This window comes from Bactrocera oleae, chromosome X (assembly GCF_042242935.1).
Source record: "Bactrocera oleae isolate idBacOlea1 chromosome X, idBacOlea1, whole genome shotgun sequence".
Taxonomy (NCBI): Eukaryota; Metazoa; Arthropoda; class Insecta; order Diptera; family Tephritidae; genus Bactrocera; species Bactrocera oleae.
The window spans coordinates 25,150,218-25,173,950 of record NC_091541.1 but is presented as its reverse complement, the minus strand read 5'-3'; the positions used below and the strand labels follow the sequence as shown (position 1 = coordinate 25,173,950).

General features: G+C 35.7%; 1 protein-coding gene and 1 pseudogene across 3 annotated transcripts in view; one reads left to right on the top strand and one right to left on the bottom strand.

The window, feature by feature from the left end:
• The window catches only part of Arl4 (ADP ribosylation factor-like 4), a 194,148-nt gene extending 180,256 nt beyond the window's left edge, over nt 1-13,892 (top strand). For all 3 annotated transcript variants that reach the window (XM_070112303.1, XM_070112301.1, XM_070112302.1), the window contains 2 exons: nt 12,739-12,841; nt 12,893-13,892. In XM_070112303.1, coding sequence (XP_069968404.1) covers nt 12,739-12,841; nt 12,893-13,528 — 739 coding nt within the window. In that variant the 3' untranslated portion in view covers nt 13,529-13,892. The remainder of the gene's footprint in view (nt 1-12,738; nt 12,842-12,892) is intronic.
• LOC138858041 (putative nuclease HARBI1) lies at nt 7,210-10,459 on the bottom strand (annotated as a pseudogene).
• Nucleotides 13,893-23,733: the final 9,841 nt, after the last annotated feature.

Here is a 23,733-nt window from a genome sequence, read left to right as displayed (position 1 = left end):
AACAACAAAATTCGAGTTGTCTTTGATGCGTCGAGTCGTACCTCTTCTCAAATATCATTAGAATTGCACTTAACTCGTCTTTCTTTTTGCTTAATTAAGTACGCTTTAACGACAGACATTCCGAAAAGGTACCGCCAAATAATTATGGAGAAAGCATCCCTCAAAGCGAAGTAAAAGTCACTTACGGCACTGCCCCTGTACCATTTCTCGCAACACGGTGTTTACAAATGCTCAGCCATGCTAATGCAACTAAGTAGCCACTCAATTCCTTCGCCATTAAAAGAGACTTTAATGTTGATGATATTTATATTGACGGATTCACCTCAACGAAGTTTTTTTCGAACAATCTTAATTTTTCAACAGAGATTGCACTGAAAAGTCATTAAGCTGTAATGACATAAAATCAACTAAAACACTAGGAATCCGTTGGTTGCCGAAGCAGGATTTGTTCCCATTTGTTTTGCGAACCACTTAGCGAAACATTGGGTGCGTTCGAGCTACGTAATAATTGCAGCAGTATAGCAACTGTGTTGCATATTTGCTGATACTTTGCGGATGTGCAGACAAAAATTTAGTGTTGCCGATTATTTGCATATTGTGTGCAAAAAGTGACAGTAGAACGTGATGCTGTTGCAAGTGTTGCCAGAAATTCACGCAGAACGTGATACTTTGACAAATTGGCAACACTGCTGTCGTTATTGCCATCTCAAACACACCCATTATCACTAAATTTTTGACAGAAGCCACTAAGTTTTTAGGGGGAGCATCTTGAGTATGCATACGCTTATTACCGTTAGGTTAGCCTTCGAGGAATTGAGCTCTTTAGACGTTGACGGTTTCTCACCTTGACGACAAGGTGGTGAGAGATTTATGATCAATGCTCAGAGCAGAAGTACTCTGCTAAAAAGAATAACTAGTTATCACTTCATCGGATGGACGTGTATTTTTAGTGGCAGGCTTGGAAGATTCGTTAGAATCATTTAGGCATTTAAAGGAACTGAACAATTGTTCATAAAGCCTGAATTTTTGTGTGAGGATTTGAAGTTCTCGACCGATTTCGTTGAAGCCATTGAGTGAGTGCTTATATGGTAAATCTTAAATATATCTATTTCAATAGATCTTTAATTTAAGATTCGACCTGTCAGTCCAGCATATTTAAGATGGGCAAGCCCACCACAAAGCTAGAATGAAACATAGCGATCTGACTCGCCTTTAATGTTACAATTAGAAACATTACACGCTATGTTAATAAAGCAGCAAATGTTAAAAAATAATAATAAATGAGAAATACAAAGTAAAACAAAATCGAATGTATAATATAATTGTAATTAGTGTAAAAATGTAATATTAAGCAAACGTATTAACAATTGTTAATCCAAATTCAAAACCAAACGATTGGAGAAATAATGTAGCGAGCTGTTTTAGATGCTCTGGTTAAAGTTAAAAACTGGTATAGTTAAAAAACAACACGCAGCACAGCTGTGAATAAAGAACGAAAATGAGATAAATAAAATAAAATAAAACCAAAACAATGTGTACACGTACTAACAAACTGCAATTTTTGAAATGTAGCAACAATATATTATGATCAGGGATTGGCAAAACCTTAGCATATGCTAAAAGGGCGTAAGTGATCGTATACGTATGTATATACACGGATTGTAAATAATATGCACAATCGAAAAGCATAAAACGAGCACTTATGATGGGACAAAGTATGAGTAAATTATAAAGTCAGACTGCAATCAGCAGTAGACTGAACGGTTTGGTGCGGACGGAGGTCCATATTTTACGTATGACATTGAACTAATTCTTACTCGATAAAATATCATATAGTTCCCTTTTTAAATGCCAAATTGTCCAACTATACTCTGATCGCCACTCAACCTGAAATAATACTAATTTTGATACATTTATTTGTAGGTGCACATATCCCGCCCGGCATAGACCCGCTGATTTGCTTTGTCACACTGTAAACGCATTAACACAACGTCATTTTGTGCGAGTCGTTTGGTTGTGGTCGTGCCCATCCCTGATTATGATAGATGACAAGGCACTAAAATTAGAATAGTATTTAAACTTAAAATTAAAGCAGAATATAGCGTTTAAAGCACTAATACAAGGTGCGTTCCAAAGTAAACAGTAAAAAAGTAACAAAGTAAACTAAACAGTAAAAATTTCATGAAATTTCTAGTATTGGAAGTGAAGTTATTGCGTTTTAAGTGTCAGTATGTTTTTATCATCGGTGTAAAAATGAGCTTCGAACAAAGAGCCAACATTAAATTTTGTTTTAAAATTGGTAAAACTTTTACCGAAACGTTTCAATTGATAAAACAAGTTTATGGCGATGATTGCCTATCCCGTAGGAGAGTGCACGAGTGGTTTCAACGTTTTCAAAGTGGTCGTGAGGACATAAATGAGAAATGAGCCAAATCCGAAAAAATCGCGACTGGAGAAGTCAAAAGTGAAGACAATGCTGATTTGTTTTTATGATTCCAAGGGTATTGTCCACAAATAATTCGTTCCACCCGGCCAAAACGTTAATGCGGTATTCTACCTTGGAGTTTTGAAGCGTTTGGCGCGCCGTATTCGACGTGTTCGGCCCGAATATCGCGAAGATGGAAGTTGGCGTTTGTTGCACGATAATGCGCCGTCTTATCGATCGACGCTTGTGGCCGATTATTTGACCAAAAATCACATTTGCCTATGAAAGGAAAGCGTCATGCAGACGTGAAGGCCATTCAAAAGGCTTACACCGGCATACTGGCGGTCATACCGGGCAACGAGCTAAAACACTCGTTCAACATGCTTTTGAACCCTGCAAAAACCTGTATTAAAGCCGAAGGAGACTATTTTGAATAAAATTAATTGATTTTGCCGATAAAACCATTTGTTCTGTCTTTTTTTTTAAAGTCCTGTTTACTTTCGAACGCACCTTGTACTTTGCTTTCCATTCAAATCCTGTCTACCTTATAACTCAATCTTGAGTTCGACCACTGGATTGTTAAATAGAAGTTCCAATTTAGTGGCTATACACTTATCTTTATTTCTAATTCCAACAACTTAACGCTTGGACTGGTTGTCGTCAATCAGCTATGAAAAGGATCGCCAAATATGTTGAGTGCATTGTAGCTAAAAAGTCAAGGTCCAGAAGTCATGGCCAGATGAAGCAGTACAATTCTAATAAGTAGGTAACGAGATTCGGAATTCTAATTGAATTATGTTTTGATCAAGAATGGAATCTCGAATCAGATTTAAGTCAAGGGATGTACCAGGAACTGGGTATCCGGAAAACGGATGGGATTTACTCCAAAAAGGAAAGGACTGCTAAGGAAGTTAACACCATCCAAGAAGACGAGATAAGAGACATAAATGATTTGTGATTGGCACCGCAAATATGTCTAATCGGGACGATAAGACTTAGGTGCAGGGCAATGTGACAAACACGAATGATAGAACAAAATCGGATCGAAGATAAATTGCCAGAAGCAACTAGACAGCGAATTCGTAGTTGCCAGAATGTTCTAGTGGCGAACTTTTGTTGTAGGTCTATTATATAAAGGCTGCTGGATTGTGCAGCAAACACAATTCTAGTTAGAGTGTTGCTGTAAAAAGAGCAATTAAGATATAAGTAAGAAGTTGTGAATTCGGATAATAAGTAGTAAGGCGTTAAGTTGTTTGGATGGGATATATAGCCATTAAATTGTGACATTTATTTAACAATCCAGTGATCGAACTCAAGAGTGAGTTACAAGGTAGACGACCTATCGAAAAATTCGTTACAGTATGAAATCTCAGTACCTTGCTATCTCGTTTGGATAGTCAAGGAACTGTGTACCATAGCTTAGATTTTGTCGCCAAAATTGCTACAAGAATTTCACATTACCGTGGAAGGTCGCATTACGTTCTTAATTGTAATCGTGCTGTGCGCTCAATAAAGATTGTAATGAAATTTTCAGTGCTCTGTAACACTCTCCTACAACTCCTTATCAGATGTAAATGTACAATATTTTTATGTTTCACTATCGAATAGCGGAATTGACATCATCTTGTTTCTGATGAGAAGTTAATTTTGAACAAGAATGGTCAGATATAAGATTACGCCAACTGCCATATTGTGACGTAATTCTTTTGGAACGGGAAGAGGCTACATAGAAAAACTGTCAAAAGGCCTGTAAATTCCAAATAAAACCTGTAAGGAAGGGCTAAGTTCGGATGAAACCGAACATTTTATACTCTCGTAAAGTCAAATGGTATACTCGTTTCAGATTTCTTTGTGGATCTTGCCGCCTTGTTGTATGTTGACCGATATTTTCGGTAAAATGTCAACTATAGGCACTGGGGTCCACATATTCAGTACCTAGGAGCTTGAACAGTTTTGGTTCAATTTAGATAATTTTTGGTCACAAGGTGGCATACATTAAACGCATTATTCACGCAAAGTTATACGCCGATATAATTATTGTTGCTTGATTTGCATACTGGAAAGTAAAAAACTCAGATGGAATTTAAATGATGTTATATGGGAAATAGGCGTGGTTGTAATCCGATTTCGCCTGTTTTCATACTATAACATAAAAATATGAGAAGAGTGTTATGTACCGAATTTGGTTGAAATCGGTTAAGCAGATCCCAAGATATGGGCTTTCACCTAAAAGTGGGCGGTGCCAATTCCACTATCTAATTTTGAACGTGGTTGCTATAAAATCATCTTATACCATCCCAGAGATAAAATTTAATGTCTCTGGCTTGTTTAGTGCTTGATTTATCGCGCTTTTAGTAGTTTGTAACAGTACCGTTATATGGGGAATGGGCGGGGTTGTCACCCGATTTCACCTATTTTCACACCGTCGATAGAGATGCTAAAAACATTTGTTCCCAGTGAATTTTGTTATTATAGCTTCAGTCATATTAGGGGGGGACCACGCCCACTTAAAAAAAAAATTTAAACTGCAGATGCCCCTCCCTAATTTGATCCTGTATACCAAACAAGAGTTTTGTATCTTGTTGTGGAGCTTAGTTATGGAAATTTATTTGTTTTTGATTAATGGCGTTTTGTGGGCGTGGTAGTGGTCCATCTGCAATACCAATTGTCTTACGGTACCAGGACACATGTGTACCAATTTTCATAAAGATATCTTAATTTTTACTCAAGTTACAGTTTGCACAGACGGACGGACAGACTGAAAAAGACTTGAATTTATTCATTTATCGTAATAAAGTTTCAGTGAGATGAATAAAATAATGTTGCGGAAAAATTTCTGGTTCATTTTTAAATAAATACATTTATCTATTGACAACATAATTGCCAATTAAGTGAAGGATTAAAAGGGATTGTGATTGCGATGTATTTAGCAATAGTTCCTTTTATTATTTAGAGAGACAAAGGCTTATTATGTAATATAATATGTTATTTGGCACGGAAAGAATTTCTACACTTAAGCAAAAACGCAACGCATGTGTTGGAGCTTATGCTGGCGCAAGGTTTCACCGTAAGTTAAATCTTTTTATTTTTCTTTTGTTAGAAAATGTATTGTTTGTTTTCATTAGAACTCATTAACGACCGTAATAGCGTTGGAGAATAAAATACGCACTTTGCTGACGGCGTATAAAATCTTCAAAGATAATGTCAAAGAACGGGTGCGTCTCCATATATGGATGGAAAGAATGAAACATTGTACAATATTTAGCAAAAGTGTTCTGGCTGGAAATAAAAAAATTCGAAATTTTAAAAATATCACTATATAAGTGATAATGTGGTTTATCGTATGTATATAATGTGATAAGTGTAAATACTGCGTTATTTATTTTATATTTTGAATGTTTTTATACTCTCGCAACCTGTTGCTACAGAGTATAATAGTTTTGTTCACCTAACGGTTGTTTGTATCACCTAAAACTAATCGAGTTAGATATAGGGTTATATATATATAAATGATCAGGATGAAGAGACGAGTTGAAATCCGGGTGACTGTCTGTCCGTCCGTCCGTCTGTCCGTCCGTCCGTGCAAGCTCTAACTTGAGTAAAAATTGAGATATCTTTATGAAACTTGGTAGACATGTTTCTTGGTACCGTGAGACGGTTGGTATTGCAGATGGGCGTAATCGGACCACTGCCACGCCCACAAAACGCCATTAATCAAAAACAAATAACTTGCCATAACTAAGCTCCGCAATAAGATACAAGACTGTTATTTGGTACACAGGATCACATTAGGGAGGGGCATCTGCAGTTAAAACTTTTTTTTAAAAAGTGGGCGGGGTCCCGCTTCTAATAGGTTTAATGTGCATATCTCCTAAACCGCTAATTCTATTGTATAATAACAAAATTCACTAGAAGCAAATGTTTTTAGCACTTCTATTGACGGTGTGAAAATAGTTGAAATCGGGTGGCAACTCCGCCCACTCCCCATATAACGGTACTGTTAAAAACTACTAAAAGCGCGATAAATCAAGCACTAAACACGCCAGAGATATTAAATTTTATATCTGGAATGGTATGAGATGACTTTATAGGAACCGCGTTCAAAATTAGACAGTGGGCGTGGCACCGCCCACTTTTAGGTGAAAACCCATATCTTGCGATCTGCCTATTCGATTTCAACCAAATTCGGTGCATAACGTTCTTTTCATGTTTCTATGTTATAGTGCGAAAATGGGCGAAATCGGATTACAACCACGCCTATTTTCCATATGACACCATTTTAAATACCACTTGATTCTTTCACTTTCCACTATGCAAATCAAGCAACAATGATTATATCGGGGTAAAACTCTGCGTGAATTATGCAATTAAAGTATGCCACCTTGCGGCCAAAAATTGTCTAAATCGAACCAAAACTGTTCAAACCCCTAAGTACTAAATATGTGGACCCCAGTGCCTATAGTTGACCTTCTACCGAAAATATCAGTCAATCCACAAAGAAATCTCAAACGAGTATACCATTTGACTTTGCGAGAGTATAAAATGTTCGGTTACATCCGAGCTTAAGCCTTCCTTACTTGTTTTTTTTAATGTGAGAAATTATTTTCTTGTCCTTTAGTAATGAAATATAGTATTTAGTTCTACAAGTATTCTATTATATAAATATGTTGTATTATATAAATATTTAAATATTCTATGAATTTTGGTGATGTCATTTAGTTTTAAGGCAATGAACTTCTTCAGTTTTATATAAGTGCTGCAAATACTGAAATAATTCAACTCTTTTATGGTAAATGACTTTCGAAATCTTCATCTTGGTCAATCTCAATGTAAAATTATCAAGTGTAATGCATATATTGTGCAGAATACAAACACTAACAATTATATTTACCACAAAGCAAATATAGGTTTGTTCAGTAAAATGTAGTAATCTTCTAAATCTAGTTTTCAATAAACCAAAAGCGTTTTCTACAACTATTCGAGATGATGAATGCAAATTGTTGAAATTTCGTTGCAAAGCTGGTTATTTTCCATAGTCCTTAAAAAATGTCACTAACCAATTTGTAGCAGGATAAGCTGAATCACCCAAAATAAACCTAAAACCTAAATAAATTTTCAGAATCTGACTGGGCTTTTGCAAAAAGATTTGATCTGCGAAGAACTCTGCTGTCATGACATGAACCTTTTATCCGCATCCACTACTGTTTGAAGTATTATATAAGGCTATAGGTGTGTTTCCTATCGAAATAATTGCCCTTATTTTCTCTTGCAGCCTTTATGCGGATGTGAGTGTATCTATGCTACCGATGATATCCGGTAAACCATTCCTTGCCTAAAATTTTCTTATTGTTGCAACTGCGCCTGCCCCTTGTGGCCATTTAATGTACTCATGGACAATAGTTATAAGCCAACTGGATGCATCGTCGACTATAGTCCAAGCAGTTGACGAAGACACACCATATAGGTATAAATACAAGGTGTATTCCAAAGCAAACAGTACAAAAGTAACAAAGTAAACTCTAGTGGCGCCATCTATATGTAGACTAGTGCGTTAGAATCTGTTATCCTTTATCGACTTCTAGTAAAAATTTTATGACATTTCATCTATTGAAAGTAAAGTTATTGTGTTTTAAGTGTCAGTATGTTTTTGTCATCGGTGCGAAATAGAGCTTCGAACAAAGAGCCAACATTAAATTTTGTTTTAAAATTGGTAAAACTTTTACTGAAACGTTTCGATTGATGAAAAAAGTTTATGGCGATGATTGCCTATCCCGTAGCAGAGTGCATGAGTGGTTTCAACGTTTTCAAAGTGGTCGTGAGGACATAAATGACGATGAGCCGAAACCCAAAAAATCGCGCCTGGAGAAGTCAAAAGTGAAGACAATGCTGATTTGTTATTATGATTCCGAGGATATTGTCCACAAAGAATTCGTTCCATCCAGCCAAAACGTTAATGCGGTATTCTACCTTGGAGTTTTCAAGCGTTTGGTGCGCCGTATTCGACGTGTACGGCCCGAATATCGCGAAGATGGAAGTTGGCGTTTGTTGCACGATAATGCGCCGTCTCATAGATCGACGCTTGTGGCCGATTATTTGACCAAAAATCACATTTTAACAATCAACCACTCCCCGTATTTACCTGATATGGCACGGTGCGACTTCTACCTTTTCGGAAAAATGCATTTACCGATGAAAGGAAAGCGTTATGCAGACGTGGAGGCCGTTCAAAAGGCTTGCACCGGCATACTGGCGGCCATACCGGGCAACGAGCTAAAACACTCGTTCGACATGCTTTTGGACCGTGCAAAAAGCTGTATTAAAGCAGAAGGAGACTATTTGAATAAAATTAAATGATTGTGCCGATAAAACCATTTGTTCTGTCTTTTTTTTAAAAGTCCTGTTTAGTTTGGAACGCACCTTGTATACACATTTTTTCTTGGTGGTACAAGTGCTTTTCCACCAGAATTTTTTGTAGGCACAACGTTATTTGCATATTTCTCTGAAAGTAATGTTTGCAAATAACATTTTATAATCAACAATATTGAAATATACATACGAGGTGTGTTCAAAGGAAAAGGTGAATTTTGAATTTTTTTTTAAAGAATTTAAAGTACTTATTTATTCATCACTATCTTTTTTTTTGTTGTCCCTTTCAAAGTAATCCCCCTCGAATATAATACACTTGTGCTAATGCTTTTTCCAATCGTCGAAGCACTTCTGAAATACGCTTTTCGGTATGGCCATCACCTCTTTCTTCGATTTTGACTTCTTCTCATCAATTGTGTAAAGCGCTTGTACCTTATAAAGACTTATATACACTTTTTATCGCAAAATTTCATATATATTTATACCCTGAACAGGGTATATTAAGTTTGCCACGAAGTTTGTAACACCCAGAAGGAAACGTCGGAGACCCTATAAAATATATACATAAATGATCAGCATGATGAGCTGAGCTGATTTAGCCATGTCCGTCTGTCTGTATATATACAAACCAGTTCCTCAGTTTTTAAGCTATCGATCTAAATTTTGCACCTGTCATTTTCTCACAAAGAAGCTGCTCATTTGTCGGAACGGCCGATATCGGACCACTATAGCATATAGCAAGTGCTTGAATGGAAAACTCTTTCATTTGACGAGGTATCTTCACGAAATTCGGCATGGATTATTATTTAAGGCAATAATCTAATCGCCAAAGAAATTGTATAGATCGGATGACTATAGTATATAGCTGTCATATTAACTGAACGATCGGAGTAAAGTGCTTGCATGGAAGATTTGTTTATTTGACGAGGTATCTTCACGAAATTAGGCACGAGTTATCGCTTAAGGCAACAAATTATTCTCCGCAGAAATTGGTCAGATCAGATCACTATATCATATAGCTACCATAAAAATTGAAAGTTTGGAATCAACTTCTTGTAAGGGGCCTTTGTATTTGTGAAGGGTATTATAGCTTCGGTGCAACCGAAGCTTACGTTTTTTCTTGTTTTATATTCATTTCTTTCAAAAGTTAAAAATTTAAGAGCACGCAAAAACACGACTAATCTTTTCTGTTATCAAAACCAAACTACTAATAGAAATTGGCTCCTAATGCAAGCACATGATAAACATATGAATCCAATTATAGCAAAAACGAAAAATCGGTAATCGAATGGACACAGCCCGCTAAAAATCAAAATTCTCCTTTTCCTTTGAACACACCTCGTATGTGTCCCTTCATACCAATTAAAAATTTAACGGTTGAACGCCGCAATCTCATATGCGATTTAAATTAGCTTTCGTTATAGCCCTCAATCACTTCGCAAAAGTTCTGGCATTTGCCCGGTTCCTCCCGCTCCGATTCCTCAGTGCTTGATGATGATTCCGAGCTGGAGCTAGATTGCTTATCATCTAAAAATGCTTGTATGCCGGCACTCCCCATCATTAGCTCTTCCTCATTTTGTAAGTATTGAAAAACCTGCAAAGAAACAAATATAACACTTATAAATACAAATACTTGCGTACCAAGTTTAAATTATCGTTGTTTTCCATTCCAATTTTAAATATTACAGCGCTTTTCACTTGCTTTCATTTTTAAGTGTTTTTTTTTATTCTGAACTATCAACTAGCTCAGTGCGACCATGCATATATTACTTATCCTTTTTAGTGCTGCCAGTCTGTTTGAGCAGTTGGTATAAGGTGTTCGATTTGCTACTCTACATCGCTAGGCGCATTGGAGACAACTTAAGTTTATTTCACGAATTAACAAAAGTATTTGAGTTGTTGTTTAGAATTTACATGCTATTCTATGCTTCTTATTTTCATTCCCAAAATACGACACAAGCCAGTGCAATTTGTTTATTTAACAATTGTACTGCCTAAATACGGTAAATACTTTTCGCAATCTTGTATGTTATTCTATCATTATTGATTTCGAAGACTTTCACAAACTATAAAGCTGCTCTATAAAGGCAAACTCGAATTACGTCTCCTGTTGAGCAGATTGCACATTATTGAATCACAGGTTCAATAGCTTAATGAATAATAAGGGAATCAGATTCTTAATAATATTACTCAATTACGAGGGTTTCCTTTTTCATTTCGAGATTAGAGAACAAAAATTAATATTATTACTATCGAAAATCGCTTTATTGTTTTTCAAAACATTCTCCATTAAGAACTACACCTTATTGCATGCGTTTGATTGATGTATCTCCTAAAGATGCATTGGGAATAAAAAGAAGGCATTTGGTGCCAAGTTAGGACTATACGGTGGATGACTCATCAAATCGATGTTTTGAGTGCTCAAAAATTCAGTTTGAGATGAAGAGTGATCTATCCTCGGAGGTTGGTTATAATTTCTTGAAAGACAACTGGCAAACAAATGGTTGTGTACCGGCTCGTCTGGAAACACCCATACAGTCGACTGCTGTTTACTCTCGGGCTCGTATGCGTAAATCCACGATTCATCACCTGTCACGATGTTATAGACGAGTTTCAAAGCACCGCTATCGTATTTTTTTGTTTTTTACATTTCTCTTGACCAATTGACACGAGTCGTTTTTACAGCAACTTACAAATTGTGTGGGATCCAACGTGAAGAAATTTATTTTACAGTTGAAATTTCATACAATATTGAATGTATAACATATATGCTGGTCGCACTAATATCAATCTCACGATCTTAGAATGTCAGTTTGCGCACAGCATCAATAGTTTCCGGAACAACAACAAATTCACGAAATTCTCCTTGCAGTGATCTACGACGTCTATTAAACTCACCATACCATACATAAACACTTGGCTTTGGTGGAGCTTCATCGCCAAAAATTTAATTTAGTTCATCGTTTATCTACATCAATTTTTTGAGATGTAACATCAAAAACATGGATAATATGATCCGAAACTCTTTGAATCGAGAGAGCGCTGTAAAAGTCCACATTTTTTATAACATTTGACAGTGGTGCCACTGTGGAAAGAAATACGTTTTGAGATTTTTTAATGTATTTCTTGGGTATTTTTCGGTTTCCATTCTACAGAAAAATATACTTAAATAAAATTAGTTTAACAAGCTAGATATCCTATATGATGTCTAAATATATGTACGTGTATATTTTGATCACAAAAGATTTTCAAAATTTACTTTTTAAACTAAATTTAACAAAATATTTTAATATTTCAAAACACTTACAAGTTTTAAATAAGCTTAACATGATCCTTATTTCCTTTTTATATACTCAATAAACAAATATCTCTTGATAATTTATTCGGAAGTCAAAGTTTACATAACATTTGCTGGGAATTCTAACCAAAATAAGTATATACGTTGACAATTGGTACTGCTAAGCAAAACAATACTTTGCGAGAAAATACCCGCTCTTTCTTAAAAGCAAAACTATATTAAAACTTTTTAAATAAAGATTACAAATATACGTAAAAGTTAACAAAAAATCTGATCTCACAAATTACCCACTGATTTCGCAATTTATTTCTGCGGGATTCTTAGTGGTAGTTCATTGTTTTGGTTGTCATCTGTTCAGTCTCATAAGCTCGTGGTTTTCTTGGCAACACTGAAAGTTCATGAGCTCTCTCGAAAGGCAAAGAGAGGAGTTCGGATCATTTTATCTATGATCAAAAATGTCAAACTTTACGATGAAGTTGTGAGTTGCCAGATTGCAACAGTAGGGTTGCCAAATCCCAAGATATAAAAAACAACCTGCGTATAAACATTTGGCAGTACTTTTCGTTGATAAACAAGCTATATACAAGCTATCTCTTTTTCTCAAATATGACCGAAGATATAACTATATATGTATTATTGCTCATTTCAGATGTACTGATGGCATTCTCTTTGTAGTCGATTCAGTTGATGTTGAGCGGATGGAGGAAGCTAAAATGGAGCTTATGAGAACCGCAAAGTGCCCTGACAATCAGGTAAAGTCTAACATAACTTTGTATAGAAAAGCTCCTAATTATTATATTTAGGGGGTTCCTGTTCTCATATTAGCTAACAAACAAGATTTACCTGGCGCTCGTAGTCCTAAGGAATTAGAAAAATTATTAGGGCTGCATGAACTATTATATCCAGCTATCTATACGCAAACAAGACCGAGCTCATCATCAACTGGTAATATTGTGTGCAGCAGCAGTATAAGTAGTATGAATACATTTGGTAAAAGTATGACACCCACATCGCAGCACAATAAAATGTTTAGTAACAGTGGTGGAAACAGTAACCAACTCTGTGAATCGTCATCAGTAGCAGCAGTTGGAGTAATGAGAACTGAACAAGAATATGAAATTAGCGATGGAATTAGTAATACTAGTAATATATACACATCATTTTTGTCGACAGCTCGCGATAAACATTTGTTGTCATGTGGATCCTCACCACCTTCAGTAGTGACAACTCCTACTGCTACAGCTGTTAATACCCTATTCCCGCCAAAAGCAATGAACAAATCAATCAGCTATTCAGCACCATCACACCAATTTAAAGGTTGGTATATTCAACCAGCCTGTGCCATAACTGGAGAAGGTTTGCAAGAAGGTTTTGAAGTTCTATATGAAATGATTTTGAAACGGCGGAAACTTAATAAAATGTTTAAGAAGAAACGGTAATACCTTTGTAAACGTTTTCTTAAGATATTTGTCGTATCTTAGGTTTTCTGAAATCCTGTTAAATATTCCAAATTTTGAAAAGCTATAAGGTAGATGTGCATACTGAGAAATCTTTGCCAACTGTTATATCTAAACATCAAGTTGTATATTGAATGCTTTCAATGGCGTCTTCAAAATTGTTTGCTGTTGTAATTATAGTTCACTAGAACATTTTTGATTAAGTAGCAAATATAACTATATGTAAAATAACTTTTGTATAAATATTGTTCAACAAATGATATACTTGTTGAATTTCCAAAAAACAAAATAATACTGTGAAACTCAAAAGTTTTGAAGTTGTAAATACAGACTTTAATAAAACAGACTTTTGAATGATTTTTGAATTATTTTCTGTTTCATGCGAATTACTTTAAATTGAAATGAAACAGCACACAAACTAATTTTGGTTGATAAAAAGTTGAATTTCAAACGTCTGGCATAAGCATTTAAAAATAAGAGTTATGTCAAATCATCAAAATCCAAAAAAGAGTAAAAAACCGTTCAACACTTCATCTGGGACATCGGACTCTTGGCATCCATCAGGTACTAACCCTAGAATGTCTATCTACAAAAAGCTTAGCGGAGATATGTATGTAGTTTCATTGAAGGCACCAAATAATTTGAACACAACGTCGAATCAAATTGGCGCGTCTAGCTCTAATTGAGCTGAGTGGGTCTGCACTCCTACCTACCAACCTACCAAAACCCTTTATTTAATATTGTTTTTTTTTTTTTTTAATTTTGAATTTTAATAATTAGAGCGGACAGGCGCTACTGACGTATTTATTTAGTGAGTTAATATAAACATACTATATATATACCTATATAACCTTAACCCTATATATATCCCAATTAGTTTCAGTTACATAGAAACAATCGTTAGGTGAACAAAACTATTATACTCTGTAGCAACATGTTGCGAGAGTACAAAAATTTAGTTTATGTAAAATAGGTGTGTATATTCCCTAATTATACTATAAAACCTTATTATTTACAATCATCCATTACAACATATTGCAAATTAAAACTAATCCCGATGTTGGGATCAAAAACTAGATTTTCATTTTTAACCGCGATGTTGCGAACAAAAATTAAATTTTCATATTTTAACCCAAGATGTTTGGGACTAATCCGGTTTTTGGGATTAAAATTTTGGGGAAACTTTAGTATACCATCCCACGATTTAACGGTTAAAATTTGTATGATAGGATAGAGGAGATTCTCCAGATATAATTATAGTCGCTTATAGTTTTCGAGATATTCTCATTTTAAGTTGAAAATTTTATCTTGAAATTTATCGATTTACAGCTCATTTATCATCATATTATGCACTTATTATTCACTAGCACTTCACTAAATTGTTTCTACATATTTAATTTAAATCAAGTATTTTAATATTTGCTTTAAATAAACATTTTACTTGTTAAACAACAAAGAAAGGATTATGGTTCATGTATTTGGGGTATAATCCTCTTTTTATTATTCATTTTAATTCGTTTGCAAAATATGTAGATATGGCAACACTCATTTCAATTTGAAATGAGAATATCTTGAATAATATAAGTTTCCGGCGGCTATATATTCTTAATCTGGAGAATCTCCTCTATCCAACCATGCCCTTTTTAACCCTGAAATCGTGGGATAGTATACTAAAGCCGACCCAAATGTTTTTATTTTAATAATTAAATTATTTTATTTCGCATCTGCCCTTTGTTGTCGGAGGCCATCTTCAGCACTACGTTTTTCCCAACAAAGTTTCTCAGGATATTGATATTGTTATTTCTTTTAAATGGACATCTTTGACGCAATTCCAAAATCTAATGTAAAGCGGGTGGTAAGCACATACATATCTTATTTTTTTATTGGTAGATATGCTCAAAAGTTATTTAGACAAATATGAAAACCGACGATTTTATGATTTTTGTGAAGCTGCTTGCACTTTTTCACATTCACATCGCATTGACTACAGCTTTAGAATAAAAATAAGTTTAAGCTTTTTGTCGTCGTCGGGAGGAAACAGTTTGTGGACAACGACGCCTGCAGAGGAGAGGAGAGTATGAATTGATGTTGTTGTTATTTTAAAGATGCGTCGAAATGTACATTTAAGTGAACACGTCCGCTGATTTGTAAAATGCAATAAATGAACAATAAAACTTATATATTCCAAAAAACAGCATCTTTGGTACAAATTCGCAGACGTCTTCCCCATAGAAACCTGAAAGATCCCCAGTATACTAAGGAAAGTTAAATAGGACAACTCCAGATGGAGAAGCAGAGGATATTTGTAGCATTAATGTAAGTTAGAGACTATGAATAAAAAATAAAACCAAAAAAAAAATAATTAAATAAAAACGGCTCAAGTGTAAAAGTAATTTTATAGTAAGAATTAAATAAATAGAATTTAATTATAAAATTTTGATTTTGAAATGAAAATCTAAAGAAATTATTATTTGTTAATGATTAATAATAAGTTTAGTTATTCGGTTCTTTTACATACTATTTTTCTATATAACCGTTACTTAAGGTAGTCAGAATTTTTAAAAATTAAATTTTTTGTGGGATGAGCCACAATATAATATAATATTATATACGACAATATAACATGGCAACACCATGTCAGTAAGTCAGCTGATCCTGGCTTGCAAGGAACGCTGAAACGAATACGACACAAAACGGAACAGCGAATACATAGTCAACAGTTAGGCTCGAGGACGCCTGCTGTTATTATAAAAGACTATACAACACGGTTAACGGCCTCTTCTCCTGCTGGCAGCCACCGCGTGCGCATCGTTCCTGCACATCAATCACCACAACTGGTGACCCCGACGTGATTTAATAGTTTTTCCGCGATTTTGTAAATATAATTTTAAAATTCGCTAACTAATTCGTCTACAGTGCATTTCGTTTACAAGTTTCAACACTTGTGCATAAATTTGCGATTATAGTGCACTTTGTGTATTGGTTTTTGTGCATAATCGCGCACGTGGCTGCCCACGCATACGACCGATTGGAGGACAGCTGGAATTTTTGGCGCATTCCTAATCTTCACAGCTTTGAGCGCAGCACATAAAATGTTCCAATCATTTCATTTTCTTCAGCAAAAATCGCTATGCCAGATAGATCTTCTTTTGAATGTTCCCACAGAAACGCCTTACACTCGCTTAAAAGGGACACTGGTCGAACGCCTTACGCTTTCTCGAGAAGCACGACTACAGCAGCTTCTCGGTCGAGAGACCTTCGGTGATAGAAAACCATCGCAATTTCTCCGACATCTCAGAAGCCTTGACAACACTGTTCCCGACAATATTCTACGAACTAAGTGGCTCAGCAGACTTCCGATGACAACCCAATCTATACTTGCGTCCCAAGCAGACATGAATATCGATAAACTCGCATCTCTTGCAGACAAAATACACGATATCGCATTACCAGCAGCACAAATAAATTCGGTCCAAGAACCAGCAGCAACACCAGCAGTCGAATCATGCATTTCTTGTCTCGAAGCTTCAATTAATGAGCTAGCTTCCAGCTTTAAGAGACAAGTCATATCTCGTTCCCGTTCTCGTCATCGCTTTCGTTCGCGCACATCTTCTCCAGCACCGAACAACGACACGTGCTGGTATCATCAAAATTTCGGCAATAAAGCGAAACGTTGCCGGTCGCCTTGCACATTTCAGGGAAACCTACCGTCGGACCGTTAGTGGCGGTTAACGGCTCCTCACTCGAATCAAACCGCCTCTTCGTAACAAATCGTGCCACCAAAATCCAATTTTTGGTGGATACTGGCGCTGATCTCTGCACGTTTCCCAAGTCTCTCGCACCTTGGTCGCCGGAACAAATCAACTATAATCTCACAGCAGCAAATGGGTCTACGATAAACACGTACGGTTTCATAACTCTATCACTAAACTTTGGCCTCAGACAAAATTTTACATGGCGCTTCGTAGTGGCGGACATAACGAAACCTATTATTGGCGCAGATTTTTTAGCACATTTCGGCATCTTACCCGACCTAGAGAACAACTGCCTTATCGACTCGATCACTGGACTAAAAGTCGCATGTAAATTATCAGCATCCAACATCATTTCGGAAATTAAAGTACTGCCCGTCGACCCTATATGGGCAGATACTATAGTGGAGTTCCCTAATCTGACAAAGCCGGAAGGAATCTGTCAGCCAACGAAACGTACGACGCAGCACAACATATCTACTACTCCTGTTTCCTGTAAGGCCCGAAGACTTGTTCCCGACCTTTGTATTAGGTATATGAGGCTAAGAGAATCTGATCCAATTCAACCCGTTTCTGACATACAGGCTTACTATTATCAGAAAACGATTCTCTCCGAAGTGCGATAAAATATCACACAGATTGACTGATTATTTTGGTAAAAAGTTCTCAATAGGGACTGGGGCTTACATATTCGGTATCTGAGGACTTGAACAGTTTCGGTCCGATGTGGACATTTTTGGGTGTAAAGTGACACACCTCCAAGACACTTTTCATACATACAATGTTTTATCCCCATACATTCATTAGTGATTGATTTGTATACTTGAAAGTGAATGAATCAGATGGAATTAAAAACTGTGTTATATGCGAAATAGACGTGGTACTCTGCAGCAAAATGTTGCAAGAATATAAAAATAATACGTGCATTGTAGAAATGCCCACAATTTTACATTTACCTATCCAATATGCTAAAGATACGCAAGTGTCACTTTACTATTTGTCATTTTTTTCCTTTTCTTGAAGTTACCTTCACTATTATTAAAAATTGTGTATGTGCTGTCACTGTGTATAGTTTTCAAAACATCGTATTATATATGTTGAAAATAAAAATTTTAGATATATGTTTATAATTTTAGATATATGTACTTGTACATGTTTTCATCATTCATCAAAAAGTGCCAAAAAGTTGTCGAGTGTGCGTAAAGTGCCGAATATAGTTAAAAAAGAGGAAAAATGTAATGTACTTTTCCATCACTGGTATCACCGCTTCCCTTGCCGCTTTAGCAGCATTGCCTTCAAATCATTATAAATATGTGCGTTTATATATGAGCATACATACATATCAACGCAGATTTTTTCGAGGCACGGAAAAATATTTTAGTATTGTAAAACATTTTAAATCGACAAAAAGCTTTGTTGTCACTTTTGTCACTATGTTTTGCGGGGTTGTCACTTTTCCCTTGTCAAGGGCACATAAGAAAGTTGTTTAATTCATGAATTTTGGCTTTTTCCAACGTCGCGAAAAGCCGCTACTCGGTAAGGGAAGGCTCGGAGAGGTATTGCTTTTGGTTTTATGAATGAAACGACTTAGCTACATGCACGTCTGAGTTTATGAACGAAAATGTTGTTGTTGTGTGATTTACTATAAATTTTGCTTCCGCCATTCGGCTGCCATATTGACTTGTGATGCTGCTTATGCTATTTGAGCTGATTGAAGTTTTTGTACAACTATTTTTAAATACTTTGGAGAGTGTAGAAATAGCATGAGAAGACTTAATTAAACGTACAACGTTTAAAGACTTTATAACAAATATATTATTTATAGTTTGATCCATTTGGGGTTCTCTACTTTTTTAAAGAAAAAAACCACAGAAAATTCAAATTGAATGGGGAATGTTTATTATCATTCGAATGAACATTTTTTTGTTTTAAGAAATATGAACCTAAGATTCCACCGGCCCACAACGATGTTTTTTCTAGGTGAAACGGCAGCTCTTGAATCTCTCTTGACTGTTTATATACTCATTGGGCCAGAAATGGGCCTCATCGCTGAACAAAATTTGGCTTGAAAACGTCGGATCTGCTTGGAACTTTTCAAGAGCCCATGGAGCGAAGCGTTGTCGCTTGAGAAGGTCGAGCGGCTTCAGTTCTTTCACAAGCTGCTTTTTGTACGCTTACTATTGAAGATCTCGACGTAAAATGCGCCAAGTCGTTCCATACGTCAGTCCGAGTTGCAGCACTACGTGCAAGACGTGGTCTATTCGATCATAAGTTGAGCGAAGCGCGCGAAACACATTTTTTATAACGTGAATTTTCGTAATAAAGTTGGAACGATTTGCAAACGTTGTTCAGGCGGAAAGACTTATTCCACGATGAATTGCCAAACAATATTGAACAAAAGTAACATGACAGCTTGACACGACTTATGCGTGACCTGTCAAAAAAATGCTATTGAAAAAAGGCTATTGAAACAAATAAGGAAGGGCTAAGTTCGGATGTAACCGAACATTTTATACTCTCGCAAAGTCAAATGGTATATTCGTTTAAGATTTCTTTGTGGATCTTACCGCCTTGTTCTATGTTGACCGATATTTTCGGTAAAAAGTCAGCTATAGGCACTGGGGTCCACATATTTAGTACTTAGGGGTTTGAACAGTTTTGGTTCGAATTAGACAATTTTTGGCCGCAAGGTGGCATACTTTAATTGCATTATTCACGCAAAGTTTTACCCCCATTATAATCATTGTTACCTGATTTGCATAGTGGAAAGTGAAAGAATCAGATGGAATTGAAAATGGTGTTACATGGGAAGTAAGCGTGGTTGTAGTCCGATTTCGCCCATTTTCGCACTATGACATAGAAACATGAAGAGAACGTTACGCACCGAATTTGGTTGAAATCGGTTGAGCAGATCTCAAGATATGGGTTTTCACCTAAAAGGGGGTGGTGACACGCCCACTGTCTAATTTTGAACGCGGTTCCTATAAAGTCATCTCATACCATCCCAAAGATAAAATTTAATGTCTCTGGCGTGTTTAGTGCTTGATTTATCGCGCTTTTAGTAGTTTCTAACAGTACCGTTATATGGGGAGTGGGCGGAGTTGCCATCCGATTTCAACTATTTTCACACCGTCAATAGAAGTGCTAAAAACCTTTGCTTCTAGTGAATTTTGTTATTATAGCATTAGCGGTTTAGGAGATATGCACATTAAACCTATTAGAGGCGGGACCAGGCCCACTTTAAAAAAAAAAGTTTTAACTGCAGATGCCCCTCCCTAATGTGATCCTGTGTACCAAATAACAGTCTTGTATCTTATTGCGGAGCTTAGTTATGGCAAGTTATTTGTTTTTGATTAATGGCGTTTTGTGGGCGTGGCAGTGGTCCGATTACGCCCATCTGCAATACCAACCGTCTCACGGTACCAAGAAACATGTCTACCAAGTTTCATAAAGATATCTCAATTTTTACTCAAGTTAGAGCTTGCACGGACGGACGGACGGACGGACAGACAGTCACCCGGATTTCAACTCGTCTCTTCATCCTGGTCATTTATATATATATAACCCTATATCTAACTCGATTAGTTTTAGGTGATACAAACAACCGTTAGGTGAACAAAACTATTATACTCTGTAGCAACAGGTTGCGAGAGTATAAAAATGTGGCGAAAGGATTGAGCATTCATTTTTCGATGAAATCGTGAGTAAATTAAATCAAATTTGGTATCTTCTTGATTTATATGGAAGGTCATAAACTTAGATGCATTTTTATTATTATATTAGCCTGAAAAAGAAATGTATATACTTCTTTGTGATAAACTAACATGTTTTCTTAAAAATGATTGTGAGCCTTGCATCACTTCACCTATTGCTATAGAAAAACAAGAAGTAAGGAAGGGTTAAGTTCAGGTGTAACTTGCAAGAATCAAACCCCGGGAGATTCCTTTAGGTGCTGGCAAACTTTATATTAAAAAATGTTGCGAAAGGATTGAGCATTCATTATTCGATGAAATCGTGAGTAAATTAAATCAAATTTGGTATCATCTTGACTTATCTGGAAGGTCATAACCTTAGATGCATTTTTATTACTTTATTATATTTTAGTTCGCCTTAGCTAAACTTAGGTTAAAAACATGTTTAATGAAATATATGTATGTGATATTAACTCGATCGAAAGGTTCTAAATTTAATATATATCGAGTTGATGTGGAAAACGTCAACCAGAGGATCGGAATTCATTGTATTAGAGACATGAGGCTTAGACCTAAGCTTACACCAAATCCTTAGCGCTGATTATATTAAATCATTAAGATAATTTTATAATTTCCAAGAAAACATGTTCACTTAATTTCATTAAAATATCACACAATTTGATCAACCTAAACGGTTAAAAGTCAGCTGGAAAGTTGGAAATCACTATACAGGGTATAATATATTGGGGGAGAGAAAAGTCTGAACTTGTTAAATTACTGACCGACATATTCGATACAAGGTTTGTAAAAATAACATAAATCATTTTATGTACATGTGGAAATAGGGGTAGTACGAGTTTTGTTCAAAAAACATCGCCAATTTTGTATTTCTTATGAAAGCGTTTATTTGTTCATACATGCAGGGAATATTGATATGCCATTCAAAATATATTCCCTTTAATTGAACTTTTATTTATTATTATACCCTGAACAGGGTTTATTAAGTTTGCCACGAAGTTTGTGACACCCACAAGGAAACGTCGGAAGCCCTATAAAATATATACATAAATGGTCAGCATGATGAGCTGAGTTGATTTAGCCATGTCCGTATGTCTGTATATATACAAACTAGTCCCTCAGTTTTTAAGCTATCGATCTGAAATTTAACACCTGTCCTTTCCTCACTAAAAAGCTGCTCATTTGTCGGAACGCTATAGCATATAGCTAGCATACAAATTGGACGATCGGAATTAAGTTTTTGTAAGGAGCCTTTGTATTTGTGAAGGCTATTATACTTGTAGCTTCGTTTTTTAACGTTTTTTCATGTTTCTTAAATTACTTTATGCTAGGTTAGGTTAGGTTAGGTTAGGAGGTCGATCCCAAGAAGGATCCCACTTGGACAGCTTAAGACGCCGGTCCGTTGTGATACCTACAAAACTCCTATAATCTGGATCAAAACCTCACCCTTACAAGACGACGAAACGCTTTGTGCTTACAATAAACTTGTTAAGACGGCCAATATCCATTTCGGCTAAGTAAAACTATACTTTATGCTAATTCATTCTTATTTTATTATGAGTTATTAGTAATAATTTTAAAATATTTTGGAATATTTCTTGAAATAATTCATGTACTTGACACCATTATGGAGTCAATGAAGTACAGAATTGTGTTTTGCCGTCGGCATTTCACATTTATTCTTCATGTTAGCATTTCTCAACCAGGAACTTCCTTGCTTTAATGTCAAAGAGTCAATGTGTCGAATAACTGACCAGACGACGAAGCGTCACAACATTGTGTTGTTGGTGGAAAATCCCAGATGTGCCGAAAAAATAAACGAACGCTCGCCGATTGTCATCGCTTCTCTTGCCGCTCTAACAGCTTTGCTAACAATTCATTGTAAATATGTATGTTTATATATGAACATGCATACATATTGACGCAGATTTTTCCGAGCCACGGAGAAATATTTTAGAATTATATTGTTTTTTTGCGGGGTTGTCACTTTTATCTTCTAGAGGGAACATTAGAAAGTAGTTCAATTTATGATTTCTAGCTTTTGCCATCGTCGCGAAAAGACGCTTGTGAAAACAACTTAGCTTATTGCATGTGCGTTAGCGTTCATGAGTTGTTGTTGTGTGATTTACTACATATTTAGGATTTGACTGCCATATTGATTTCTGATGCTGCTCATACTATTTGATAGAATTGTTTTTTTTTTGTACAACAATGTTTGTATTTTTTTCTATTGGCTATTTACGTTTTTACGCACATACATATGTATGCAGATTAGTGTATGCATTACTTATTTTGCAATGTCATACGCAGATTTGTACATACATATAGAGCAGTGCGCGCACATGTATTTATTCATTAGTGATATCAAAAATTCTATTCCTCCATGTGTACATACCAGAGAATGTAAATGAACTCCATATCGATGTACATAAATGTGTATATGTATATGTACATACATAAATTATTAATTTTGTAACAATTGAAATTAGAAAATTATTAAAAAAGTAAAATAAATATATATTTTTTTTTGCATAATTGTTCGCATTTTATCATGACGCATATGTGAAGTGGCTTTTGTATTTTTTGTTCAAAGAATTTAATTTTTCTCCTTATGTTGGTAGATACGTATTTCTGCCAGAGAACGTTGTTATAAATTCTACTTCTTTTCTAACAGCGAATACCAAGAAAATGTTGAAGTCCCTGCTTTCAGCTCTGTTAGCTGTCC